Raw genomic sequence first — 28,000 nt, forward strand, 5'->3', positions numbered from 1 at the left:
ATGAAAACGTTTATAACATAAGTCAGTGCCCAGAACTACGCCTCAGTCATGCACCAACTGAAAGAAAGTCACCAGGATTTTTCAGGTCCTAACTAAGTTGGGTCCAGAGCTCTAGGAGTGGTTCCCTGAGTTGACAGTTTCTATCACATGCCTAACTTAATTTCTTTAAACTAATAATAATAATCAGTATAAACTTTTTATTTCATGAATGTTTTTGATGTTACATTGTTTTCTTTGGAGAGTCCAATTGTACCAGGCCTAACATTGTTGTTGAAGGGACTATGTTTTCCAGATCGAACAATGAATAACTGGAAACAAGTGATTTTGTTGTGAGGAACCGAACCATCTGCCTTAGTCATTTACAGTTGTAGTAGGGAGAATCTTTTGATGCAAGTGTGAAGCAGAGAATGAGTCACTTCTGTCACTTAAGGAATTTGTTAAATGATCATGTTTGTTCGGTTGCCATGGAGGCGTGTGATTCAGGAGTGGTCCGAGGAACGGGCTGAGTCCAGACTCTGTAACCAGAAGTGGGTTTATAAATATCGATTGACGGAGGAGTGTGGGAGGGTCTCACCGTCTATGATGTTGCTTTCATCATTTTCTGCTCAACTATAAAGCACACAGCAACAAGTGGAGCTTGTTCAACGGACTGGACACACCTTTTTAGCCTGAGGGCATGATGGTGCAGCTCCTGGCACACCAAACTCGCATACTTGACTAGCCACCGCCACACAAACTGCCTACTCCTGTTACACCGATGTGCAAGGTACTTTTCCTACTGCGATATTTCCCACATATGCGGCTGCAATGAAGCTCAAAAGACAGTCAAGCAAAGCAGGTGATGGGAACTGACCAGCACAATTGCTGGCATTGCTTTGTTTTCACTATTAAATTTCATCACGGTCTTGTGCCCAAACTGGCCTCCAGCTAGCTCTCCTGCCAGCTGTGATGATCAGTGGAAGAACCGGTTCTCTATCGCTTGTTAATCCCCAACCTTTTCATAAGAATAAAAATCTGAAAAAGTGCCATGAGATGAACTGGCAATCCACTGTAACCAGCCTGTCCAACCAATAGACCCCGAGCATGTGATATAATTGAGACATTTAGTCATGTCAACTATTGTTAGCGGCCTTTCAACATCACCACACATGCAAGGCTCATAATGCACTGCAACGGTTTTGCATTATAAGAGCTAAGATTCTAATTTACACTTCAGTTTCAGAACATTCAAAACATGTTTGTTTTGGTCCCATTTGTGATTGAGTTTCATACTTGCTAGGAGGGTCCGAGAACTCCCTCGGTTCTTCCAGTCACTGATGTTGTTTATTAATGTATGAGTATATTGAGTTAGCTCATTTCAAAGATGAACTAATGTAGCACCTGAAAAGTGTCCGGAATCTTGAGGCAATTGTCGGCCATCGGTGACAGCAGCTCTTTAAAGGAAGTTTATGTCGGGCAAAACTCGGATCACCAAAGTGAAAGTACAACCTGAGTCACAGAACAGGATTAACATCTATTTGTGTTATTCAACTGCACTCTTCTATTTGTTGTTTTAACTGGTACAACCCTGTGCTTGTGAGTTCCAGAGCATTCCATTACAAAAAATTACAAAAGTGAAAAAAATACCAACATCCAAATTCTAAATCACCAAAAGGTTAAATAACTTTAAGAAATCCTCATCTGCTTTAGAGCTGAGATTTGCCATCACTCCAACTATCATTTGAACGTGCGCCGTCATCCCAAATGTAAACGGTGTGGACATTGTCAATGGCTGTTGACTGGATGAGTTGACAGTCAAAAGACTGCTGGTTCATGGGTGAATTCACCGCAGGTGAGTTAACCACACCTGTGAGTTTGGGTGTGGCACTTGTTGGCTCAGACAGTCCATCTGTGTGAACAATGTGTTCACATAATCCACCTTTAATGCTGCAGACTACAACTCTGCGTCCCAAACAAATGAATACTCCGACAAAGCTCCAGTGATATAAAAACTACAGACACACTCACGCTAGTGAAAACAGGAAATTATGGTTGTGGTTTGAGTCATTTTTGAGTCAAATTCATGAAGGTCATTAAATATTTCGAAAGGGAAGTTGTGTGTGATCTATTCGTCATTGCTTGGTTTCACTGCTGAAGTTTGTAGCCACGGAGACTAAACACACCACCTGTTTATAAATGCATTCCACTCCCAGTGAGCAATATGGATAACTTGGAATGCTGCCTGTTTGGATGTGTCGAGATAAAACTATTGTCTGAAGTTCTCTTCCTAAAAAGGAGAGGATATCAGCGCTGGCTTTCTGAGGATTCAAGCGCTGAGTATTTAATGGTCTTTACTTGACAAATGCGAAGCAGTCTACTAAAAGTGCGAGTAGTATGTACAAAACAATTGGTGTTACTTCAATCTCAACCTTAAATATGTGTAAATATGACTGGATTCATCATTGCAATCTAAACAAACTCCTTCCTTTATCAGCATGCTTTTTCATTTGGGAGTGGTGTGGTAGTAAGGAGGGTGTTACTGTGGTTGTGTGTCCTTACTGTAGCTGATCTTTTTTGGAATTGTGGTGGTGGGTCTGGGCCTGGACATTTTTTTATATTAGATTTTTTTTTCTTTCTGTTTTTTTGTGATTTATTTATTTCAATAATAAAAAACAAAATTATAAATACATGTAATTACATATATAAAGTCTATTTTGTGGTTGTTACCACACAGACTTTCACTTTTTTTTTGCTATTTTTCCTGCAGCTATTGAGTCTCACATACTTGCATCATACTCACTTTTTTAAATGTCGATCAAGTCACAAAATGGCTGCCACTCTGGAAGGTGTTTTAAATAGGAAGGGCTGGTGACTATTTGTTCTGCAAGCCTGTTACAAAGTCTCACAATGAGGAACAGATGTGTAAAGCCTGTAAATATGTGAGATGGCGCTGTCTTGCGCTGTTTATTGCTGTGGAAATAACAACAGACTTGGTTTGGGGGGCCCAAAACTTGGTTCGAAATGGAGAGTGAGCTTGGCAGGTCTCTCTGTCTTTATGTTAGTTTATAGAGTTTCCACGAGCCTTCAGCCGGGGTGACTCACTCGCTCGTGTTTGGGAGGAAAATCACTTAAAGATGGTGGGACTCTGCTGAGTCTCCTCCCTCTGGCGAAGTGGGCAAAGTTGGTGCACTCCATCTCCCATTTCCATTCCATCTGGTTTGTTATGTAACTTGTTTCATTTCCAGCTCTGGAGGCCCGTCCCAGCTCAGATGGGATGTTTGGAGTTCTGCTGCAGAATCTTGAAGAGTCTCGTTGATATTCCACCTGAGCATTTACCAACGTACTGCTGTGTACTATCAAGTAACATACAAGCTTTGACCTCCTCCCTTCCTGCCTACTGTTGTGTAGCGGGTGCTTGTGTAGCTTCTGGCGTCGTTGAAGACAGGGTTCCTCGGTAGAAAACGTGGTGGTACTGAACAAGGAGTTGCTTTTTTTTGGGATGAATAGTTGTGATGAGGTTTCGTGAAACAGTGTCCTCATTTTCCTTGTCCACTAGACGGCACTCTCTCCTCTAAATATTGTCAGCTGTGATTTATTTCAATTAAACCTCTTGTTTGCACGTACTGTGCTCTGAAAATGATGTTTCAGAGGTTGTGACTGTGAAGCTTGTTTTTCACCAGCAGGGTGGCTGTACTCACTTCAAGCTAAAAGGCTCTGCTCAGGTTTACCTTGACCTACCTGCAGCGCTGCGTCTGTCAAGTTATGATGGATAATACATGGGCAGTTCAAGTCATTGAAAGGTTATTTAACTGGAACAATGCATTTGATGAATTTTCATTATTATCACTGCTACTAAAATCTCATTAATAATTATTTATTTTTAAAATGATAGATATATTGATTTAATCATGAGTTTAGGAAGACAATTTGAAGTGTATGCAATGCTGTTTTTTTCATATTTCTATTTAGCTCAGCATTGCTTCTGTTGCCTTTGCTGTGCACAAGCAGACAGCAGGCAAAGATATGCGTATTTTATGTTTTACGTCTCTCCAGTGCAACATTTAACAGAACAGATCATCAACTCTTCCTCTTTGTGCTTTTGATTTGCTGGTCCTTGTTTCCTATGTCTGCTGCCAGCCTATTGTGGTGTTGCGTGAGAGCAACACCCGTCCCACAACTGCCGCCTGGTGCTCCTCCAAGCAACAAATCCTTTCTCCTCTTTACAGCCCCAACATGCAAAACTTGTCTCCGTCTCATTGACTCCACATGGAGTTCTGTCTAACGTCGGCTTCCCTCTCAGGTTTCTGCTTGTGGAGCACTCATGGTGGCTGTGTGCAGCTGTGAGGAGTTTTTGGGAAAAGCTGCTAGAACAATCTGTTTCTCTGGGAACAGATGCAGGGGGCAGGGCACCAGAGAGTTTTCTCGTTAGAGCAAATTATAATTAAACTTTCTCAGCAGCAGGTCACACATCTACACAGTTAAATCTGGAATAATTGGGATCTCCTACTCGCAGCTATTTCTGTTATGTTAAGTGATCGTGCGATAGAGGAGCTGAGCTTTGCAAGATGTGCTCTTTAGTACCTACGTGTGGGAGAGTTTTCCCAACTGCATGTTAACAGCCAAAGAACTAGTTAGTTAAAGCATTTTATCAAAGGAAGCACTTCTCTAGAGTCTCGTGGTTCTACCTAAATATTAGTTATTCATAGTAATGTTCATTATGTAGCCGCTATTCCTGATGGTTAGTTTTGAGGTCACGAGAGGACGTCTTTCCCGACTTGGCTCAACCGTGCCTCTGAAGCCTGAGTCACTGTCAGTCCCTAAAGAATTGTGCTACAGTTTTAATGCTGTGACAAAAGATCAATTTTAATTTATGTTCAGCCTCTAATTTAGTTTGTATACACTTAAAATGTACAGTAAAACATGAAATAAAATTACATTAGTTCATGAAAAATGATATGTGTTTAGATTAATTTATTTGCAGTTAATTCATACAGATATTTTCACCTTTCAAATGAACAGGGAGGGGTATTTTCACTCATAAAACTGTGATCTGGGGTCTAACAGTAATACATTATTAAGTGTTGTAAAGAGAGAGTGTTGTGATGTGAGCTGTTTTTGCTAACCGTAACTGAAAAAAAGTATATTTTGAAAAGAACAATGTTACCAATGACTTTAGACTCCATACAAATGCTCATTTAATATGAAAATGGACATCAGAAATGTAAAATATTGGCCCGAGCCGAAGTAACCAGTTCAGTCAGGAGCACACAAGAGAGTCACCCCTGACTATGATCGTTTTCCAGCAGAGCTGTGTGTCTCCTGACTCACTCCGGGCTGGTGACTCATCATCTAAACATGCAGGCAGAACAAGAGCTGGTTCACTGAAGACTACACCAGAGGCAGCCACCGCTTTCAGCTTTTTATTGACTGACTTATCAATAGAAATGATTCTTCCTTATCACGGCGATTGATCGGAGGAAAGCTCACTCCAAATGTGGTCAAGCATCAATCTGCCTTGTCACTCAAGTCCGGAAACACTAGCAACTGTTTCCATTTGCCCCATGCGGCCTTGTATGGGTGGCCTGTGGCAAGGATGGCTCTTCTTTCACTTCTCTGGTGATTTATCAGCGGCAGCAGTCACGCACACAACCATTTTATTATGCTCCTCAGTGTGGAGGAGACACAAGAGGCGGTCATGTGCCGGCCTGTTGTGTTTACACAGGCAAAACACTGTCGAGACGTGCCATCAGTCGGAGCATGTCTAAGTGGATTCACTATCCCTCTCAAGCGCCTGATAGAATTCATTCAGAGCCTATAGTTGTATTGTCCTCTGACACAAGACTATTTCTGGACGTGTGTGATTATTGGGCCTCTACAACATTTTCCGTCCTGTGAGCTCCACAGAGAGGCTTTTGTGAGAAGTAAAATAAAGGTGGAAAAAGGGAAAGCTGGACAGCCCTCAAAGCCTGTGGGGAGTCAGAGGAAACCCTCCCCTTCTTGTGCGTTTGTGTTTGAATAGTGAGTCATAGGGAAACCCCGCCCGTGTGTCCCCACATGGCTGGCATATGATCTCTGTGTGTGTGTGTGTGTGTGTGTGTGTGTGTGTGTGTGTGTGTGTGTGTGTGTGTGTGTGTGTGTGTGTGTGTGTGTGTGTGTGTGTGTGTGTGTGTGTGTGTGTGTGTGTGCGCGCGTGCGTGCGTGGTGATGCTGGCCACTCATATAAATCTGAAATGTTGATCGGACAGATAATATTTGGAGCAGCCCAGGAGATGTTTCTGCAGCTTTACCATTGACACCCTGAAATAGTTGCGCCCCCTGCTGTTTGATGAGCATGCAACAACTGCACTTGAGTCTGCCGTCGGGATGGTGGAATACAGAAAAGAGGTTTTAATTTTTCACGATACAAATGAAATCACAAATAAATTAATAAATAATAAAATAAATAATAATAAAAAAATTATTAAATAAATTAAATAATAAAATATTTCAGTTTATAATAATTTTGCAATAAAATATTCTTTAATTAAAGTAAAAATATGTTTTGTGGTGGTCTATATAGTGCATTTAGTGGTGGTCTATACTGAATGTGTGTGGCTGCCTGTCCAGGGTGTCCCGTAACTGTTGCCATATGTAGCCAGGTAGGCAACTGCAGTCCCTTCCTGAACAAGTGGAAGTGCTGGTATCATGGAAGATAAACCAGTTCTGCAAATGACCTTTAGAAGGAATGTTTTATTGATCAGTGAAAATAGTTTCAGTGTGTCTGGAAATAGATGCTGATATTGGTCTGTGAGTCAGGGGTGTGTGCCCCTGAGCAGCAGGGCTAAACTTCCAGCTCCTGTCGTGGCTGTGACCTGCTACAGTTCAGTCATATTTGACCCTCTCGGCTCAGGTGGATGTGATGACTTATGAATGAGCATGAATTATCTTTTACAGTGGAATGATTGGTGGGTGCTTAAGATATTGATTCTGGGTTATTCATAAGAGATAGAGGAGTCTTGTCTTTTGTGTGTCTGATATTTAAAGATTTGGCATCAGAATCTCCTGCTCATCCACAGTGTGGAAAAGCCACTTTGGCTGGCCTGGCGACGAGGCCTTGGTTGCCGTGGTAACGGCATTGCAAAACAGGGGGGAGTGGGTTTTTTTCTCTCTTTCACTCGACCAGTCGGGGTACATTTCTTGTTACCGGGGCGGACAAAGATAGCTGTGAGTCATCCTGGAGAGCGGGAGCCCAGCCAGCACATTCCTCCTCCCTCTATCTCTCCGACGCTCTACTGCCCTCCTCACTTCCTCCCGGTTATGTCTGGTACACCTTCACCCAGCCGTCTTTTTAAAGCAACATCGGCAAGGTTATTTGATAGAATCATTTTCTTGAAAGAAAACAGTCTTTAATTTCCTGGAAATTTCGTAATTCATAACTTTCTGCAAGTTAAGGAACTAAGAAATATACACGTATTTATTTATTTGATTTCAACTTGAAATCCAAAGTGATTTACACCAACTTTTGGACATAACTTTTCTGTACTCATTCTGCTCTTGCTCACCGCCCTGCACTGACTTCAGTCACCTCTATCACTGCAAAAATATAATCTTTTCAAATGGATTCATCTGTGCTTGGATAAGAGCCTTTCATTTGTATTTTCTCATTTGATCCCAAATTATTTCACAATATTGACACCGCTGTCCCAGCTGCTCATTTGAAGTGTCCCATATATGGCTGCTATTGTGATTCCTGACAATAACTGAGAGATCAAATGTGCCACTACACACTCATCTTTTGGTTTAATAACATGGATGGACACACACACACACACATGCAGTCTCACTCAAACTTTCTCTGCTTGCTCACACACAAGCAGAAGCCTCTGCAATATTGCTTCGATTTGTGACATGCAGGCTTCAACTCTTCAAATACTGTCTCTCCTGCAAACACAGACCGTGGACAGCGACCACACACCGTCTCTCCCACAAACACTCTGCTTGATTTTGTTCTGTCCCTGACACTATTTCTCACTTAAGGCCACTCATATTTTCTCTTTCTCTCGTGCTCGCTTAAAGGCACTTTTCGACGACCAAACACACGGTTTCTCTCACTGACACACTCTCCATCCTCCAGCCTGTCTCCTCTCCCCAGGTTCTATCTAAACAGAGTGCAGTGATATTTACACTGAAGCGTCGATGACCCGCTCATGGTGAAGGGCTGGATCAGCGTCTAGTGGCAGCTCTTGGTGAATGTGATGATGTCATTGGAAGCAACACTTGATGTATTTGAAGCAAGAGCACTCCTCTTTAAACATGCATAAACACACCCACACATGTGTGGAACATGTGCTTGACTTACTGTTATTATTCTCTTCACTTGTTTACCACACACATGTCAACACTCTGGCAGAGTCACCGCAGACAAAACGTTTTACCTTCAAAAATGTTAATTTTAACTTGAAAAATTGAGCAAAATTTAAATGGATCAATCACGTTTTTGTCTGATGTAGCAGGTATGATCCCTAACTTCTTTCAGTGCTCTTTTTTAAAAAGGTGCCAAATCGTCTCCATGATGCTGAAAGCACCATCAGTACTTTCCACGAATTAGCTGAATTAGCATGGACCATTAGTCCTGCAATCGGTCATCTGGAGACAAACAAGTGTGTGTACAACCCATCTAAACAAAAAGATCTGTTGTTGCAGCTTATATTCAATGTTCATGTTCATTCATTTTTGGTACATTTGTATGACTTCAGGTGAAAGATGTTGCTACCCAGCGGTGAACATATCTTGTGTTTTACGTCAAAGAATGTTGAGAATTTCTAGTTTTTATAGTGTATTGCATAAATCTGCACTTATCCCTCTAGGGTGTGTGGCTGGCTTGTAAATATTAACTGTAGAGGGTCTTAAACAAAACTGTTATTTTATTCTCGCAGAGGAGTGCTGACACAGCTGGTTTTAACATCTGCTGTGAAATGTCAGAGGTCATAGTTTGTGCTGTCCTGTTTGTATAACATCACTGATCAGCACCTTTGTCAGATCGGAGAGATATCAGAGGTCGTTTCTTCCTGCAGAGTTGTGTACTTGCACACGATCATAGCCTGCTTTCACACACAAGTGGCAGGTGTTTTTAACCACAGGTCATAATCTATGCGTACTACATTGTTTACTCGAGATATTTTCTGATTTATATATATTTTTGGCTTTGCATTTTTGCTGCGCTGTTAATCTTCAATTGGATAAAGCACGTTGTGCTCCCTGCTGTCACATTTTCAGGTTCTTCTGTGATGTTGATAGCTTCATTACTCAAAATGAACATGACTTCCTGACCAAATAAATCAGATTAAACCATGTGTAGGTTGGTTGTGAAGTCATCTCTGACGTGGCAAAGTTACTTCCAAATGACTGTTTACTGTAGTGTCATAGACTTGAGCTAGCCATGCAATATGCTGTATATGAAAATATGAACTTCACTTTCCTTCTGTTCTCTATGCTCCTAAAATATCGAGTGATTTCCAGTATGACTTGTTACATGTGAGTGGGTGTGAGTGCACTGCCAGTTCTGAAGCGTTTTTGAATTTGACCAGCTCAACGTTCCTTTGTTCTCGCTACAAATCTGGTTGCTATTTATGTAGTTTACTCTTTCAGCATCTGCAGTACATCAGCATCACTCTCCCATGCATTTTAATTTATATTATTTCCCTCTGCCCTTTCATCAACTGCTTGAAGCCAAAATGTACATTTACTCTCTCAAAGTGTTTTCAAGTGCATGATGAGAACAGTGCAGGTTGCGGTTCATACAAGACCTCCCGCATCCTCTCACTTCCTTTTTGAATCCCGGTGTGTTCAGGACGTCTCACGGTTGAAGACCTGTGTCTGCAGGATCTGAAGCAGATGGTCATTAACAGTGGCACTGACAACCGAACGCACGGGGCCAAATCAAATAAGGAGCTCATTTCCTTCTGCGCGCTCCACTTCTCCACTCAGTCTCCCCTGCTCTGTGTGCAACTGGTGTTTTCCATAAGCAGCTTTCTTTCTTCTCCTTGGTCGGAGGAGGACAAAGGAGCACATGTACATCAAACCTGAATGTTGCTGATGAGTCAGAGCAGGGTCCCTGGAGATGCAGCTAATGGTCCCAGGTCTGTGTTGATGACTCACAAGAGCCTGTTGATGGATTTGGCCACAGTTCAGATTCACATTATGAACTGCAGGCCTCAGTTGTTGTATCCAACATCCGTTGTGGCTCTAAGCAAAAGAAAAGAACGGTAAAATATGTGCTGCATAAATTGGTCTGACATGTTCACATGGTATTATCTTGCATTATAAAAAGATAAAAAAGTATTGAACACCACTGCTGCACTGCTAGAAGGAATATAAGCGTATTAGTCAAACTGTACTATAGAGTATGTACATTTTCTCAGCCATTGTGTGGGAATCCAGCGACTTTATTCATGTTACCAGTGAAGACCTGGGTGTATTTCTGGAGCTGTCTGTGAGAAACCTAACTCAGAAAATGCCCGCTTCTGTTGCGGTATGAGGAGGAAGAGCTGATGATAGGAAACCGACATCAATGATTTATCTGTCCGTTCACAGAAACTCGAAGAAGGAGTCGGACCTGGAGGCGGCTCTGGCCAGACTGAGGGACCTGGAGGCCTTGCTGAACTCTAAAGATGCGTCTCTGTCCACGGCTCTGACTGAGAAACGATCCCTGGAGGCCGAGGTGAAGGACCTCAAGGCTCAACTGGCAAAGGTAATAGATTCAAGCTCGTGGTGGTTTGGAGAGATGATCAGTCACCGAGTCTCAGGTCGTTGAATGGATCTCCATAATTGATTATGAATGAGGCCTGGAGGCTGATTGCAACTGCTTTGTCTGTTTTTTTTTTTTTTATCAATGAACGGCAGCAGCAGTAGCGTCAGTTGTGCTCTTGCGCCCTCTAGTGGCCTGCACCAACTAATCCACCCTCCTCTTCCTCCTTCCTCCCAGTTGGAGGTGAATTTAGCAGATGCCAAGAGGCAGCTGCAGGACGAGATGCTGCGGCGGGTGGACGCCGAGAATCGCCTGCAGACGGTGAAAGAGGAGCTGGAGTTCCAAAAGAATGTCTTCAACGAGGTCCAGCTTTTTTCACCTCAACCTTTCTATTTCTGTTTGGCAGCCAACTCCTCTGTCCTACTTCATATCATCTCCACAGGATATTGATTTGCTTCCAGCCACCCACTTGTTCTCTCACTCCCCCATCAGATCCGTCTCCCAGACTATTTTTTTTTTCAACCGTCTCTCCTTTTTTTTATATTTCGTCCTCTGCTTAACAGAGAAAACATTTGAATTTGAATTGAATCATCTCCCACAGTTTTAAGCTGTCCATTTACCAACATAATTAGCAATGCTCTTCTTACTTTTTTGTAATTTTTTTCTTTAATTTTTAATCTTCAAGTACATCACAATCCTGGTTTTAAATTATGTATACATTTTTCAACATTGCGGTTGTGGTTTGTTTCATATTCGTTGCACCAGTGTGTGCAGCTGATGGAAAAACATGAATGACTTTCCGCTTTATAGATGAGTTATTTGAGCACCTTCTCCACACACACAGACAAACTTTAAATCATGATGCGATAAAGGACACTTGCAACACTGATGTCTTTAAATGGATGACGGTGGTGGTACTGTCCTACAGATATTGATGAGCTAAGCTTGGAGCAGGAAAGCTCAGTCTGAAGCTCCAACAAAGTTTGGAGAGGATTGGATGGTTGGAAGTTCCCCTGCCACTGCTTTGTTGATGTCTCTGCTCACTGACAGAAGAGAATATTCAATCCTCCTTCACTAACCTGGACTCCCAACTCTCCCTCTGGCGGCTGACAGGAGCTGCGAGAGTCGAAGCGCCGGCACGAGACCCGCATGGTGGACATAGACAGCGGGCGGCAGATGGAGTTTGAGAGCAAGCTGGCTGCTGCTCTGGCCGAGCTGAGGGCCCAGCACGATGAGCAGGTCAACCTGTACAAGTCCGAGCTGGAGAAGACCTACAGCTCCAAGGTAACTGCAGGTGTCTCACTGTCGCCATGTGCAGTCCGAAGAGGAGACTTGACGTTTTCTAGCCTTAGTCTGTCTCCCGGCGGTGCCCCGGTGTCTGTCTGACACTCTTTTGAATTTGTTGTAAGTCAGTAGTTATTTTCCCAGTTGTCTGTGTGATTTATTTTTTCACGGACACGCCTGTTCATTTGTTGCTCTTTTTTGGTCTGTTGCTTTTTGTCTTCCTACCTGTATGTCAATCTGAAAGCTCCTTGTCTGACTTTTTATCTCCTACATCTATCCGTCTCCCTGTTTGTTCTGTTTATTGCCCTTTGTTGTCTTTACACTTCATCAACTGACGAAACGTCTTTTGTTTGTCTGTCTGATGCTGTAACTCTTTGTTTATTTTGCTGTTATGCCTCCTGTATCTATATTTCCGACCCTGTGTTTGTGACTCGCTCTATTTTGTCTGTCTCTCCATCCCTGTCTGTCTGGCACTCTTTCAGTCTTGTCTGACCTGTAAATCCTTTATGTCTCTATCTAATGTCTGTGTGTCCATCTCTTGTGTTCATGCTCTCCCGCTCTCCTTTCCACCTGGTTTCCTCCCACACTTTCCTCCCTCGCCTGCAGAAATAAAAGAGAGTGATGTGGGGTTCCAATATCATTGATATTCGCACAAGTCTATGTGTGCCAGAGCAAGTGTTTTGTCTTTAGTCCTCCGTTTGTGGAGGGGCCTCCCGCAGCGACGATGTGAGGCCCCTCAGTGTGAGCAGCTCTCTCGGCTCTGTGAACCTTCACCGTCTCTTACGGCGTCTCCGTCTCCCTTTCAGCTGGAGAATGCTCGCCAGTCAGCCAGCAGTAACAACCACCTGGTGGAAGCTGCTCGTGAGGAGCTGCAGCAAACTCGGCTCCGACTGGAGGGCATGTCGGGTCAGCTCAGCCAGCTGCAGAAGCGGGTACACTCACACTTGCAGAAACAGACGGGATCTGATGGAAGCCTTGGCTTCTGTGTGACAGAAACTGTCTGGAAAAGACGTGACTGATTGACTAAGACTCTCAAACAGGAAGTGACTCTCACTCCTGGTTGATCTTTTGGCATTTTCAAGCTTTAATATAATACACGACTGTGCTTTCCTCACTGTGAACTGGCTGATCTCCGTGTGTGCTGTTGTCACCAGCTGTCGGCGAGCGAGGCGAAGGTGCGTGAGCTGGAGGAGGCTCTGTCCCGGGAGCGTGACCTGACGCGCCGGCGGCTGGAGGATAAAGAGCGGGAGATGGCCGCGATCCACGCTCGAATGCAGCAGCAGCTGGAGGAGTATCAGGAGCTGCTGGATGTTAAACTGGCCCTGGACAGGGAGATCAACGCCTACAGGAAGCTGCTGGAGGGAGAGGAGGAGCGGTGAGATGTTTGAAATGTGTCCTTCACTTTTACATCTCTGTTCTGTGGAATGATTTCTGTTGGACTTCCAAAGCTCATATGTCACCTTCTCCTCCAGCCTGCGCCTGTCCCCCAGCCCGGCCTCCGTCCAGGTCACTAGGACCAGGACCTCCAGTTCCAGCCACACCAGCCGCCTCCTCCAAACCTCCTCTGCTTCTGCCGCCGCTGCCGCCACCTCCAGCAGCCGCAACTCCTCTGGCACCAACAAGAAGCGCCGCCTCAACGACAACGACAGCGAGACCTCCAGCGTGATGGGCGGGTCCGTGACCAAGACCCGGATCCTGCAGAACGCCTCAGCCAGCGGCCGCATCACCGTGGACGAGGTGGACATGGAGGGAAAGTTCATCCGCCTCAGCAACAAGGCTGATGAGGTACAAAATGAATGAAACCGTCAACAATACTCCACACACTTCTGTCAATAAAGGCCTTCTTATCTAAGCCAATAAAATGTGATGTGCACAATGTGTTTCGAGGTTTATCATTTTCTATGTCTGCCAGATTTTGGGGGCAAAACCGTGACATAATTCCAGCTGTGCTCCCCACAGCGTGTAGTGTAGCTCATGTGTGTCTCCCCTCGCAGGATCAGTCGCTCAGCCACTGGCAGGTGAAGAGACAAGTGGGCAACTCCACTCCCATTGTTTACAAGTTTCCTCACAAGTTCTCTCTGAAAGCTGGTGCGAGTGTTACGGTAAGTGAACTGCCTAAACTCAATCAGGCCAGGCGATATGTGTTTCCTTAAATGTTTTTGGTTTTTTTGGAACTGGTGTAGATCTGGGCTGCATCTGGTGGTGGAACCCACAACCCTCCCACCGACCTGGTATGGAAGACTCAGAACTCGTGGGGCAGCGGGGACCTGATGGAGACCATCCTGATCAACGCCAGCGGAGAGGTTTGGGCTCTTCTTCTTCTGTGTCTCACAACTTAACTCTTGGACTGTCAAGTCATCTGCGGCATGTTCCTGTGCACAGTTTTGAGTAAAGGAATTTCTCGCCTGCAGGAAATGGCGATGCGGAAAGTGACGCGCACGCTGTTCCAGGAGGACGACGATGACGACATGGTAAAGCCCTGCTCGTAGCTTCCGTTTGCCTTCATGTGGATGACAATGTGGTCAACCTTGCTGGCTTTGTCGGCCCCTACAGGGTGCTCACAGCACAAGCGGAGCAGACAACGAGTACAACCTCCGCAGCCGCACTGTGATATGCGACGCCTGCGGACAGCCGTCTGATCGCAGCGGTGCCTGCGGCAGTGGAGGACCCGAAGGCCTCATTGGACATTCCTACTTTATGGGCTCCAATGAGCCCAGACAGGTATGGAGGGAGCCCAACATCCATTTTATAGGCTGTGTTTTGGGTTGTAACGTTTAAAAACATGCTCATGCCCCACTCACATCTGTACTGAGACTTGAAAGTTGAAGATATAGACACACGTTGGTGCACTGATCGGTACATGTTATGTTGAATTTACATATCTTAAAATAAGTTACCTTAAGTGCAGCGATTCCCTGACTAGAAGAGGTGAGATCATAGAGTCTGAGAATAAGATGATAATAGGAACATGCTTGTTTTAATATTAGTGAGGCCTTTTACTAGTTTAAAAGTAGCAGAAAAATTGAGACAACATTCTTCAAAATAACACACATTTTGATTCTTCAAATTCTTAATGCTAGTTTTTTCCTACAGAAAAGTATTAAAAATTAAAAACGTTTTAAACCCCTGCTTATATTTCAATTATTGTTGCACTGTTGCAGTGCATTGTGGGACTGCTTTTCTCCATCAATATGTCGGACACTATGATATTATGTGGTGTGTGCTCTCATGAAGGCCGAGTGGTTCTGAATCTTCACCTAACCTGTTGTTCAGTTTATTCCAGCTGGTGACACCTGGTGTTGAAAGTAATGTATTACAGACATTAACTCAGAAGGCGATAAACGTATTGTGTTCCAGTTGGTTGTGTTATATTGTTTATAAATTGGTTTGTTTATTAATATTTTGGTGAATAATTGGTGCCCCTTTTCCCCCCCTCTCAGGGTCGTGTGAAACCAGAGAGCTGCTCCGTCATGTAGAAGGGAACCGAGCCTCTCCTGGACCAGCGAGTCCCACACCCCTCATAGGAGTAGCGTTTTTTTACTGTTTGGATATTTGACGTTTTCTACGGTCTGTGTTTAGTTTCCTGGTTAGTGTTGCAGGTTAGACGGGCTTCCTGGCTTCAGCTCAGCTTCTTCATTACTGCATGTTTGCTTCTTGCACCGGCTTCATGACCAGAATGTTGGATTTGATCCGAACTGGGTTTCACCTCTTTTCATAGCCGAGCTGTCGACACTCAACACGCACAGCAAGTGAACCCTGCTCAGACAAACTCTGCAGGACTTTACTCTGCACTCGTAGAGGAGACCGGCTCATCAGAAGTCGGTCGTCATGCTGACAAATATTTAGTTCAAAAGTTTGATAATCTAGAGCTAGATTACACGATTGTCAGAAGCCAAAGTTCTAAACTCAGGGTTTGAATCTGTTTCTGTCCATTTGTTTTTCTGACCGAATGTTGATGGAATTAAGGAATTGTTTTGAGATTTTGTCTCAACTGGATGTACCTAAGATAAGAGTACTTAAGAGTACCAAAGATGTTTTTGTTTTACTTTTGAGGAGCTCGTGGCTAGTTAATGCTCATCATGTGAGAGATATTCTAGAACGTCCAGAAGAATGTGCCTTCAAATATCAGCACCCAGACTCCTTCGTCACATGACTCACCCCGCTGTCACCAGCCCCCCACCCAAAAAATGGTCATAGGAGCCTTTTCTCTTCTTTTTCCGAAATATTTTGGGTTCAGCTAAGACCAGGTTTGTGGTCTATCTTTGGCTTTCCGCTTTGTTACGCATGGTGGGTAGTGTACTGTAGTCTGGCAGCTTGATCATTTATGCTCCACCTATTTGAATATCAATGCATTTATGGATAAAACTTGACGCTTCTTTTTTTGTTCGTTAAATATGTTCAATGTCAGTTTTGCTGTTGCGCCTTATTTTCTGTTTCATTTGTATTCCTGAAAGTGCCTTAAAAAGTCCCGGAAAACTAGTTAAAAATGTGTATTTTCAGTCAGAAGGCTTTTTGAGTTTTTCAATAGTCAAGTTTCCTGATAAAAAGGTCATTAAATATTTTTATACAGTCGTGAAAATATTGATAAATATTCCCATTGGACTGTAACTGAGCTTAAAAATAAAAGAGTTGTGCCAATGGTTTTTGACAAAAATCTCTGTTTCAGGCAGCAGTGTGTTTGCTGTGAGTGTCTCTGCAGATGAGCTGCAAGAAGTGCCAACAATAACTGGTGTTAAAATGGTGAAAAGCAGAGTTGTGACAGGTTCTTTTTCTGGTCATTCCTGTTTGTAAAATGACAAATAAAAGCTTTTCCTCAATGACGGTCACATCTGCTGGTGTTTAAATGCTGATATATTTCTCTGTTCAAGAAGAGAGACGTTCATAAAGGAACTAAGGAACTCACCTGCAAGAGAGAAGTTAACATTACATAATATGAAATAGCTAAATATGGACAGCTGCAAAGCTATTTTGAGTAGGGAAACAGTTTAATCTAGATTGACAAGTGCTAGCTCTCAGTTTGCATCAATGCCAACAGCAGAACAACCAGCATAACTGTAGAGAGCTGTAGTTTATTTTTTATTGAAGAAGAAAAAGAGAGCTTGAAGAGCAACTCTTAGTTAAAACAGGTGTGATGAGGTGGGACGTAAGGCGCGATGGACGTGTGAGTAACTGGCTCCCGGAAACCAACTACGAATTCCTATATAACTCTAAATACTAAAGTATGAAGGCAGGAATATCAAAAACAAAGAATAAGAAACCCCCCGACTTTCTGCAAGAGACACACCTCTCACAGACAGAACACGAAAAACTTAAATTAATTTGGATTTAAAAATACATTTTATAGCTCTCATACTAACTCAAGAAAAAGAGGAGTTGTAATTTTGATATCGAACACATTAAGATTTGAATGTCAAAAAGAAATAAGTGATCAGGAGGGGCGATTTATACTGGTCAAAGGGAGAGTCGAGCAGTCTTATATAAGCCTGGTAACTTTTTATGCACCACCTGAGAGCATTAAAGTTTCTTTACATTCTTATTTGATCTCATCACACAAGAAAATGAAGGTATTTGTATATGTGGAGGAGATTTCAATGTGATAATGAATAGAGACCTAGATACAACAAGTACAAAAACAGGCAAAAATATTCTTGCAAAAGTTATTAAAAATATTTGGGTAGAAACTGGGTTTTTTGATGTTTGGAGAGATCTTCACCCTCATCAAAGGGATTACACACATTTATCAACATCACACAAAGTATATTCCCAAATAGATTACTTCCTAATGCAGGATGCGAACCGGAGTATCATACAGGACTGTAAAATAGGGGTGACAGATGTATCAGACCACAGTGCAATATATTTAAATATCAAATTAGAATCTGGGGAAAAAGAAACACTATGGAGAATGAATGTTGGAATTCTTAATAATAAAACAGTAGTAGAACAAATTAAATTAGAAATTCAAAACTATTTGTTAAACAATGATAATCATGAAACTAACCCAACAATATTATGGGATGCATTAAAAGCAGTCATAAGAGGGAAAATTATTTGCATTTCTAGTAAACTTAAGAAAGAGAAAGAAAAGAACTATAAGGAATTAATAGAAAAATTGAAGACATTTGAACAGAATCATAAAGAGAAACCAAGCCATGGGACTGACCAAGAAATAAAAAGGACAAGACAGGAAATTAACAATTTATTACAGAGTGACGCAGAGATTAAAGCAAGATATGTGAAGCAAAATTATTACAAAGCGGGACCAAAAGCTGCAAGGTTATTGGCAAGAAAATTACAGAAACAAAGAATAGAGACCCAAGTAAATAAAATTCGAGATCTGAAAACAAATCTATTAAACTATGAGCCAAAAGAAATTGAAACAGTTTTCAGAAATTACTATGAAGAACTATACGCCCAGTCCACAACACCAAACAAAAAGCTTATCGAAAAATTCCTTGACCCGTTGGATCTTCCATCGATCAGCAAAATACAAAATGAGCAAATTACCAACAAGATAACAACAGAGGAAATTCAAAAGTCGATCACAAAGTTAAAAACAAACAAATCACCTGGAAGTGATGGATTTCCAGCAGAATGGTATAAGAAATTTGAAACTGAGTTATCACCGGTACTTCAATCCGCCTTTTATTGGACACTTTCAAAAGCTGTTTTACCTCCATCCTGGAATGAAGCTATCATTACAGTTCTGCCTAAACCTGCCAAAGATAAGGAATATTGCCAAAATTACCGTCCAATCTCAATCCTTAATGTAGACTATAAACTTTTTACTTCAATTATTTCAAGAAGATTCCAACATTTTATTGCAGATCTCATAGATGAGGATCAAACAGGATTCATAGCAGGTCACCAAACACAAGATAATATCAGGAGAACATTACATATTATTAGCCATATTCAACAAAACAGTATATCAACAGCGTTGATAAGTTTATTTGATCGAGTTAACTGGGAATTTTTATATCAAACTTAAAAAAAAATTGGGTTTTATGAAAGCACTATTCAAATTATCAAAACAATCTATAATCAACCGACAGCTCGAGTAAAAATAAATGGTTCTGTTTCAAGTAGATTCATTTTGCAAAGAGGCACAAGGCAGGGATGCTTTTTAAGTCCCACGCTGTTTGCCTTATATATATAGAACCATTGGCACAGACAAAGTGATCTGGTAAAAGGTATACAATCAATAATCAAGAACATAAAATCAGCTTGTTTGCTGACGATGCAATGATATACTTAAATAAACCTACCAAATCATTTGACCAAATAATACAAATCCTAGAACTATTTGGGGTATAAAATAAATATATCAAAAACCCAAATACTTCTTTACAACACGACTCTGAATGATGCACTTAGAAAGTACAAAATAATTTGGGATCTAAAATCACTGAACTACTTAGGAATAAATATAACTAAAAATCCCGCTAACCTATATAAAAAGAATTAGTCACATATTAACAATGTAATAAGAAAAGATATGGAACGATGGTCAACTTATCCAATGGGACTGAATGATAGGATTAGAATAATTAAGATGAATATTCTCCCACGCATGCTATACCTCTTTCAAGCTTCACCAGTCAGTATTCCACAGTCACAATTCCTCATATGGGATAAACTTATATCAAGATTTATTTGGGGAGGGAAAAGACCTAGAGTTCGATATTCTACTCTACAACTAGCAAAAGAACGAGGGGGGCTGGTCCTGTCTTATATTGGTGCAACAATAATTATGTGGCCAGATGGAAAGATATTGAATCAGGTAAGACAGGCGTTCCCATACAAACACTACTTGGGGAAAAGGAACCAATTCAGTTTCACAATGATTTGGATGAAAACTTGATAACTATGTTCACATTGGACATATGGGCATCAATAATTAAGAAACAAAAAATAGGAAAAGAACTGGGCCTCCTGAAATGGATCGCATTCAATAAGGACTTTGAGCCAAATAAACTGGATAATACATTCAAACAATGGACGTCAAAAGGGGTTACTGCATTTCATAAAATAACCGAGGATGGGGCAATAAAAACATTCCAACATTTAAAGAATACATTTCAATTAAATAAATAGGATTTCTTTAGATATCTACAAATAAGAGATTATTATGATAAAAAAAATTAAGACAAATACGGAAGAAAGTCACACTCAATATTTAAATTAATTATAAAATCATATGACGATATTATTACCAAAGCAATATCAATATTATATTTACATTTAATGGGATTTAAAAATGAAACCACAATATATGTTAAAGATAAATAGGTGAAGAAATAACTAATGAAATGTGGAACAAAATGTGGAAAAATCTGAAAACAACCACTCAATCCCATGAATGGAGAGAATTTTCATGGAAAAATCAAATACGATACTTTATTACGCCCCAGATTAAAAGTAAACAATGTAATCAAAACCAGACATGTTGGAGAAAATGTGAGCAAATTAATCCCGACCATACACATATCTTTTGGAGTTGTCCTGAAATCCAAACATTTTGGCAGGATATTCACGGGATAATATGCAAAGTGCTGGGATACAAGATACCCTTTTCTGGAAGTGTATTGTACCTTGGATATCTTGAAGGAACTGTTCACAAATCAGACTCATACCTGGTCAAGATTTTTTTGGTGGCTGGGAAGAAGGCTGTTACAAGAAAATGGCTCCAACCTGTTGCACCGGACGTGGGCCAATGGACTGACATTGTTCAACATTTGTCAATGATGGAGAAACTCACATTTAAGTTGAAAATCAAAGAAGAACTATTCGACCGGAGTTGGGAAAAATGGTTGAATTACAAAAAACAAACAAGTAATGTATTGTGAAAAAATATAAGTATCCCTCACAGACACCATTTTATTTTATTTTATTTTTATTTATTTTTTCTATTCCATATGGTTTTGAATTTTGCATTTCCTTTCATTTTCATTTTTTTCCCATATTTTTACATGTATACAATTAAGTTTTCTATGATGTACTGAAGTGAAATGAATAATGCAGTAACTGTTTTCTATATGTGCATCAACAATAAAAAATATCAAGTTAAAAAAAAACAGGTGTGATGAAAAATGCAGCAGGTATTTATTTACAAATATTCACACAATATTTTCAGGGTTACATTCAACATACAGGGTATAAAGTGTGTTCACAACATACACACAAACGTATTAATGTTGAAGACAAGCAGACAATACTGGTGCATGGTGCATTCAGGTGCTCTTTGGAATAGTCTCTTGACTTGATCTTACTTAAATGAAAAAAACCTGGAATGACAGTGGTGAATTTATCCGCTTGGGTCGTGGGGGCAGCAGACAGATGCCCAGAATTCCCTTTTTGGTAAAGACTCCTATCTTAACTTCCCAGTTCAACTGAGAGAGAAACTCATCTGGCACTGTTATTCTTACGGCACTCGAAGGCATCGTAATAACACGGTGGAGAAAAGAGATATAACTGAAAGTTCAAATAAAATACAGATACGCTACCTGCTGAATGTGATGAAGTTCATTTGTACAGCAATGAAAACTCAGGATGCGGAAGCAACATTTGAAGCTGAATACTTTGATATGTATTTCAAAACATCACTTTTGCACAACATTGATTCTTCAACAAGCTGGAATCAACGGTTTGTGAGAGAACTTTGGTTGTTACATTCATGGAGCTGCCCTGTTGAAAGGCTTCCGCCAGCCGTTCATATTTACAGACGCGCTCGGGTCGCTATAAAGCTCTGCTCAGACATACTTAATAGCTTGTATCTGTTAAGGTAAATCGAAAACACTTAAAAGTAGCGGCTCTCAGCTTTGGTTTATTGGAATCATAAGAAATGTTCATTAGAGAGTGAGTTTTAAACATTCCTGGAGATATTTTTTGGTTTTGAATAACAACATTTACAGAGCCCAGATCATATATGAGGTAAAAAAAAAATGCTGCAGCCATAACTATCTCCTTCCCTGGACTCCATTTTAGGTACTGACCACTGCTGAAGAGTGAAGCCAGCTAAGGCACTCGGGGAGGTGGTCGTAATGTACAACTGATCTGTGTTGCTTCAGCAGCGAGGAGGGTCAAGGCAAAACTGGAATCACCTTTGTGGTAATGTCCTCTCAGATCATGTTATTTTGGGGAAGAGAATAGTTAGTTTTTTGATTCTTTCGGCGATGAAACAGATGCAGCATGATGTCAGGCTCTCAAACACTCCAACAATGCTCCCTTTTAGTCTCTGGTGGCCTCATGGGAGGTAACTCAGTCCAGCCGGCCTTCCCACGCCCCAAATGGGGATGACAAGTCTGCCATGGGGAGAAAAGTACCAGCAGTCGCCACAGAGAGGCAGTGTTGAGTCAAAAGCGTGGCAGTGAACAGCTTTTCTCTGAAGGTGCTTCACTAAAAACGTCAAGCATTTTCAAGGCGAGCAGGTCAGTGAGGTGACCTGCAGGGCGAGGGGGGGCGTCGGAGAGGGGGGAGGTCGTAGTGTCCGGGAATGTGGCTGTTGACTGGGAGGTCGTAGTGGCCCTGCGGGTCCTCATGGCCGAGGGAACGCTGACGCTCTGCAGGGGAGGGACGAGTGAGATATTTGCACGTCAGTCAGGTCGAAGGTCAACTCACCTCTTCTTAAGGATGCAGGGTTGAATGGCGGCATGATCTCGGTGTACGCTCGCTCTCGGGGCACGGCCGCTTTCATCTCCATGTAGCTGCTCTCCTGGGCGAAGAAGGGCGGGCCGGGCAGGTCTTTGATGGTGGCGTAGGGGTTCTCGCTGTTCAGGGAGCTGCTGCTGACCGCCACCACGTCCTTCAGCTCTGCAGCCACCAAAAGAGACGTTTACTAAAAGGAGTTTGGAGAGCCGTGTGAGCATGACGTACCTTTGTTGTAGTACTTCCCGAGGCTGGCGCTGTAGCTGTAGCTGCGGTCGATCCCGAAAGCTCCTGGACCAGAACGGCAAACGTTTTATGAGATGATTAAAAATAATACTAATATGTGTTAGAATTGAACAGGAAGAATTATTTTCACTCCAAAACGACAACCCAACAAGCTCTACTTTCACTTTCTGACCATGCTTTCCTACGTAAGGATCACCACTGCTCCACGAGACAAGCCGCGGCTCAGGCCTCCACAGTGACTGACCTGAGTTTTTGCGACGCTCTTGGTGTTTCCAGTCAGCAGGGAGAGTGGCGTTGGTCTCCACACCGAAGAGTCCTCGCCTCTCTCGGTCGGAGTTCTTCAGGCTGCAGAACAGCTGGTTGTTGGTGTTCTGCTTGAGAGACAGAAGAGCGCCTGTAAATGCCAGCGGATTTGAAAAGGTCTGGCTTGTGGCTTACCTTGATGGTGCGGTCGTGGTTGTTGGGCAGGTGCGGCAGCGGCGGTCGGTTCTGGCTCAGCGTGTGGTAACTGGGGTTGGAGTAGTAGTGGTGGTAGCTGTGGGGAACATCTGGAAGCCCAAACAGAAACATACATCAACAACTTCCTGGTTCAGGGGCCGTGCAGCTTCTGTACCTGGCACGGCGTATTCAGAGTTGACGGTGCGACTGGTGGAGAAGGAGACAGCGGGGGTGTTGTTCTGCTTGTCCTTCTGCTTGCGGCGATAGAGCAGGAGCAGAGCCAGCAGGAGGACCACCAGGAGGACCAGGACCACGATTCCGCTGATGGCTCCCCACGACTCCTTCTCACCCGGAGGAAGAGGAACCATCACGCTGCCTGTCTGCTCCAGCGAGTCTGTGGCAGAGAAGCCGGCGAGGCTGTGAGGGGGAGGCATGAGAGCGGAGTGTGTGTGTGTGTGTGTGTGTGTCTTCACCTTGTTTACAGTCCTCTCCTGACTCACACACACAGTCTCCCGTGAATCTGTCGCACAGGAAGTTGGGAGAGCAGGAGCAGGTTTGAGTGCAGAAAGAGCCGAAGCGTCCGGGACTACAGGCTGGAAAACAGACCAGTGGAGTTTATTAGTCAATAAACCTTCATGTATTTTTGTTTCACGTTCACTCCGTCATATATCTGATCCATGTGTCTCTCCAATTCTGCCTCAGCTCCTTCATAGCAACTGGTTCTCCTCTTTCTTTTGCCTCGGGATCCAATCGGATGTCTCACCTGGACTTGCTCCTGCCTTCTTTATACAATCATGAAAATATTGATAAATATTCCCATTGGACTGTAACTGAGCTTAAAAATAAAAGAGTTGTGCCAATGGTTTTTGACAAAAATCTCTGTTTCAGGCAGCAGTGTGTTTGCTGTGAGTATCTCTGCAGATGAGCTGCAAGAAGTGCCAACAATTACTGGTGTTAAAATGGTGAAAAGCAGAGCTGTGACAGGTTCTTTTTCTGGTCATTCCTGTTTGTAAAATGACAAATAAAAGCTTTTCCTCAATGACAGTCACATCTGCTGGTGTTTAAATGCTGATATATTTCTCTGTTCAAGAAGAGAGACGTTCATAAAGGAACTAAGGAACTCACCTGCAAGAGAGAAGTTAACATTACATAATATGAAATAGCTAAATATGGACAGCTGCAAAGCTATTTTGAGTAGGGAAACAGTTTAATCTAGATTGACAAGTGCTAGCTCTCAAGAAGCTTGAAGAGCTGCTCTTAGTTAAAAACAGGTGGGAAAGAAACTTTATGTGTAGTTAATCTGTGCTACTTGCATCAACAGTTTAAGTCACAGGCCCTTAAACTTGACTGCAGCCAGTACTTCCTATGTTTATTATTAAAGGAGCACCGAAGCCACTCAAGTCCCATAATGCACTGCAACAGTTGAAGCTTATCAGAATTTGTAACATCGACCCTCACTCCATCTCAAGCCTCTACTTCTTGGTAAATACAGGTACGCTTTCACTCACGTATGGAGCAGTCGGTGGCCGTCCAGCCGGGCAAGCACTCGCAGTGGCCATCTCTGTGGTCACATGTGGAGTTGTTGGCGCAGCTGACGCAAACTTCAGTGCATCCTTTCCCGAAATATCCAGGCGGACACACTGCAGAAGCGATCAACACTCAAATAGCTGTTGACCTTCCTTGAGCCAGGTTAAAGTCGGCCTCACCATGATCGCAGTGGGGACCGGTGTACCCAGGGAGACAGTCACACTCCCCGGTCACATGGTTACAGCGGTACGACATCCCACAGGACGGGCAAGGCATGCTGCACTGGTCGCCGTACATTCCAGACCTGCATTCTGAGAGACGGAACAGAGGATCAGGGGAGGAGCTGGGATTGGTTTGAGGATATAGCTGACTCACTGTTCTGACAGGTCATTCCCCAGTAGCCGGGTCGACACACACACGTCCCAGTCTCCCTCAGGCAGGTGTCGCTGTTGGGACAGTGTTTGAAGCAGGTCTGGTTGCAGTGGCGCCCCCACAGACCCTCGGAGCATGGCTCACTGCAGCGAGGACCTGCCCGGCACAAGAAAACATTTGGATCCACAAGTCGAAACCACCAAAAAAACTGCCAAAAGAGGCAATAACAAGTAGGAGTCAGGTATGACAAGAGGAAGTCATCAACGCTAAAAAGCCGCAGCTCAGTTCGGACATGAGCTCTCCAGGCAGGAGGACATTATCACTTACCGGACCAACCTGGCAGACAGTGGCACTCCCCGCTCGCCGCCTGGCACCCGTCGGCGTGAACACAGTCACACCTCTTCAGGCAGCCCGGTCCAAACGTGCCCATCTGCACATGTGAACGAATGCCAGCGGGCACAGAAATGTCAGGGGAATCTCTCAAACAGTGCGCCAGCTCCGTCAGACCAAACACTCCACTGAGCTGCCATATCCACAGTCTGGCCGGTTGGCACGGTGACGGCGACAGGACACGTCCAAAACACAGATTAGAGCACACGCAGGCTGTCCAATCTACAGAAATGTTCCATGCTAATCTCGATTTTGACTTTGTTTCAGTCCTATCATCCAGAAATTTGACACATTTTAACAAACATGTTCTCCCCTGTGGATTCTCTCAGCCACTGTGGAGTCACTAGCACATGCTGGAGTTAAGAAAAGCAACTGTTGCACATTTTAATTTAAACCATCATGAGCATTAATACAGTCAATTTAGCAAGTATGAGATCAACATCAACATTAAAAAACTTAAAATTAGTGAAAACCAAACACAAGTTATTGAAATGATGAATGGTATTTGATAAATACATTCAATTTAAAACTGGGTAAAACGTTTTTAAAGTGAATGTATTCCTCACTTTCTTAGGATGGCACTTTGTAAGAAAGCTTTTAGCTTTTGTGCCACTCACCGGACAAGCCTTGTCGCAGAGCGCCCCCTTCCATCCGGCTGCGCAGGTGCAGGATCCATCTGCAGGGTTACACTTTGCCCCATTGACACAGTGGCAGGTGGAGTTACATCCTGGACCCCACGTCCCCTCTGAGCAGGGGGTTGAACAGTCTGACCCTCTCCAGCCTACACACACATACACATTAGTTTTTGTGCTCACATCGGAGCCAACTTTCTCTCCGTCACCTTCTTTGCAGAAACAAGTCCCTTCAACCGGTGAGCAGTCGATGAAGTTCTTGCAGGCGCACTCGAGAGTGCAGTTCTTCCCATATGTTCCGCTTTTGCAGGGACTCTCGCAGTGAAGACCCTGAAGAAGAAGACTCTGCAGTGTTACAGATTGATTTCAGAATCAGGGATGCTGTCGGCTCACTCACCGTGTACCCGGGGGCACACTGGCATTTGCCGGTGGCGCTGTCACACACGCCTCCGTTCACACACAAACAAGGCTCCAGGCAGCCGTCGCCATGGAAACCTCGCGCACATGTTTCATTACAGTAGAGTCCTGCCCAACCTGGCTGGCACGTACATTCGCCTTTCATTGGGTGGCAGCTGCAACCAGACAGAACAACCTCAGGGGTCACATCTGTTTCAGCTCGGCTGAACACAGGAGGGTCCCATTATTGTCTGAGTCTAATGGCCGAACCATGAGCTGGAGTCTTCCCAAGTTAAAGTAGCTAAACTCTCCATCCAAGGTGAACATCAGTGACTCAAAAGGTGAGTGTGTTTGACTGGTTGTGTGTCTATATGCAGTGCGTGGGGTCAAGCGTGTTGTCCCACCTGAGCGTGTGTTTGTCCTGGCAGAGACACGTCCGTTCGCAGTGCATGCCGTATTTTCCATGAGCACACATCCTCTCCCTGCAGTGAGGACCTCTGAAGCCCGGCTCACACAGGCAGCCTCCGTCGATGTTGTAACAGCGAGCGCCGTTAGCACAGTCGCACACGCCTTTGCAGTCCTGACCGTAGCTGCCCACCGGACACTCTTCGTTACACCTGAGAGGAGCCGACACGTGGAGGACTCAGACAACATGAACTTCTTCTGGTGTGAAGTGGAGACACATAATAAAGTTGTTCGGCTCACAAACTATTTCTGCAGCAACAAATCAGAGCAGACTTATTTAGGCACATTTAATATATTAATATGAAGCATTATTTGGTCTCAAATTCTCTCTTTTTTAAAATAAATAATAAAGAAAGCTGAAGTATCCAGGTGCACCACTAGAGGGCGAATTTTTTATTTGTTTAGAGATGGACTTCAGGTGTGTTCTCTACTGTTTAAATATGTTTTCAGGATTTCATGGCAACAACATGGAAAATATTTCGGACTTCCTTTGTAACTGATTAGAAGTACAAGCTCCACTGCAGCACACACTTCTACACCCACAATACTTTGCAGGACATTCATTATATTCCACAATATTCCTTATTTAGACACTTTTTGGGGCCTTATTTTTGTCTTCCACCTTAAAAAAGCAGGTTTTGTTTTTGTCCTTTGTTAGTTATGGTGCACAATCTTGAGGTTTGTGTTTTATGTTTGCTCTGATCTTGTTGCCTGAAGTTGTTAATCTTGTCTTATATGTCATTTGTATAACCCTATATCACTCAATATAAACAGCACACCAGTGCATAAAACGCCAGTACTTTAGGAGCAAAGAAAACCTTCTGTTTGAATGGCATCTCTATTGACATTGTTGTGTTACAATGGAGTGGAACAATAGTGTTTGCTTTGGTTGCATCTC

At 43.1% G+C, this 28,000-nt stretch overlaps 2 protein-coding genes across 5 annotated transcripts in view; one reads left to right on the plus strand and one right to left on the minus strand.

The window, feature by feature from the left end:
• LOC128746567 (lamin-A-like) overlaps positions 1–16,806 on the plus strand; it is a 28,382-nt gene extending 11,576 nt beyond the window's left edge. For all 3 annotated transcript variants that reach the window (XM_053843698.1, XM_053843696.1, XM_053843697.1), the window contains exons 3-13: positions 10,552–10,708; positions 10,943–11,068; positions 11,819–11,989; positions 12,796–12,921; positions 13,144–13,364; positions 13,462–13,774; positions 13,984–14,091; positions 14,173–14,292; positions 14,401–14,460; positions 14,543–14,710; positions 15,430–16,806. In XM_053843698.1, coding sequence (XP_053699673.1) covers positions 10,552–10,708; positions 10,943–11,068; positions 11,819–11,989; positions 12,796–12,921; positions 13,144–13,364; positions 13,462–13,774; positions 13,984–14,091; positions 14,173–14,292; positions 14,401–14,460; positions 14,543–14,710; positions 15,430–15,465 — 1,606 coding nt within the window. In that variant the 3' untranslated portion in view covers positions 15,466–16,806. The remainder of the gene's footprint in view (positions 1–10,551; positions 10,709–10,942; positions 11,069–11,818; positions 11,990–12,795; positions 12,922–13,143; positions 13,365–13,461; positions 13,775–13,983; positions 14,092–14,172; positions 14,293–14,400; positions 14,461–14,542; positions 14,711–15,429) is intronic.
• Positions 16,807–21,132: 4,326 nt separating this feature from the next.
• pear1 (platelet endothelial aggregation receptor 1) overlaps positions 21,133–28,000 on the minus strand; it is a 40,103-nt gene continuing 33,235 nt past the window's right edge. The window contains exons 9-23 of one of the 2 annotated variants that reach the window (XM_053887504.1): positions 27,042–27,254; positions 26,639–26,813; positions 26,451–26,571; positions 26,227–26,390; positions 25,547–25,649; positions 25,223–25,375; positions 25,027–25,158; positions 24,829–24,960; positions 23,794–23,913; positions 23,496–23,714; positions 23,321–23,430; positions 23,127–23,253; positions 22,865–22,927; positions 22,610–22,801; positions 21,133–22,551 (exon numbers count right to left, since the gene is read on the minus strand). In XM_053887504.1, coding sequence (XP_053743479.1) covers positions 22,421–22,551; positions 22,610–22,801; positions 22,865–22,927; positions 23,127–23,253; positions 23,321–23,430; positions 23,496–23,714; positions 23,794–23,913; positions 24,829–24,960; positions 25,027–25,158; positions 25,223–25,375; positions 25,547–25,649; positions 26,227–26,390; positions 26,451–26,571; positions 26,639–26,813; positions 27,042–27,254 — 2,155 coding nt within the window. In that variant the 3' untranslated portion in view covers positions 21,133–22,420. Of the gene's footprint in view, positions 22,552–22,609; positions 22,802–22,864; positions 22,928–23,126; positions 23,257–23,320; positions 23,431–23,495; positions 23,715–23,793; positions 23,914–24,828; positions 24,961–25,026; positions 25,159–25,222; positions 25,376–25,546; positions 25,650–26,226; positions 26,391–26,450; positions 26,572–26,638; positions 26,814–27,041; positions 27,255–28,000 lie in introns of both variants that reach the window. The other variant, XM_053887503.1, reaches the window with a different exon arrangement.

Source organism: Synchiropus splendidus, chromosome 15, assembly GCF_027744825.2.
Source record: "Synchiropus splendidus isolate RoL2022-P1 chromosome 15, RoL_Sspl_1.0, whole genome shotgun sequence".
In the NCBI taxonomy this organism is placed as follows: domain Eukaryota; kingdom Metazoa; phylum Chordata; class Actinopteri; order Syngnathiformes; family Callionymidae; genus Synchiropus; species Synchiropus splendidus.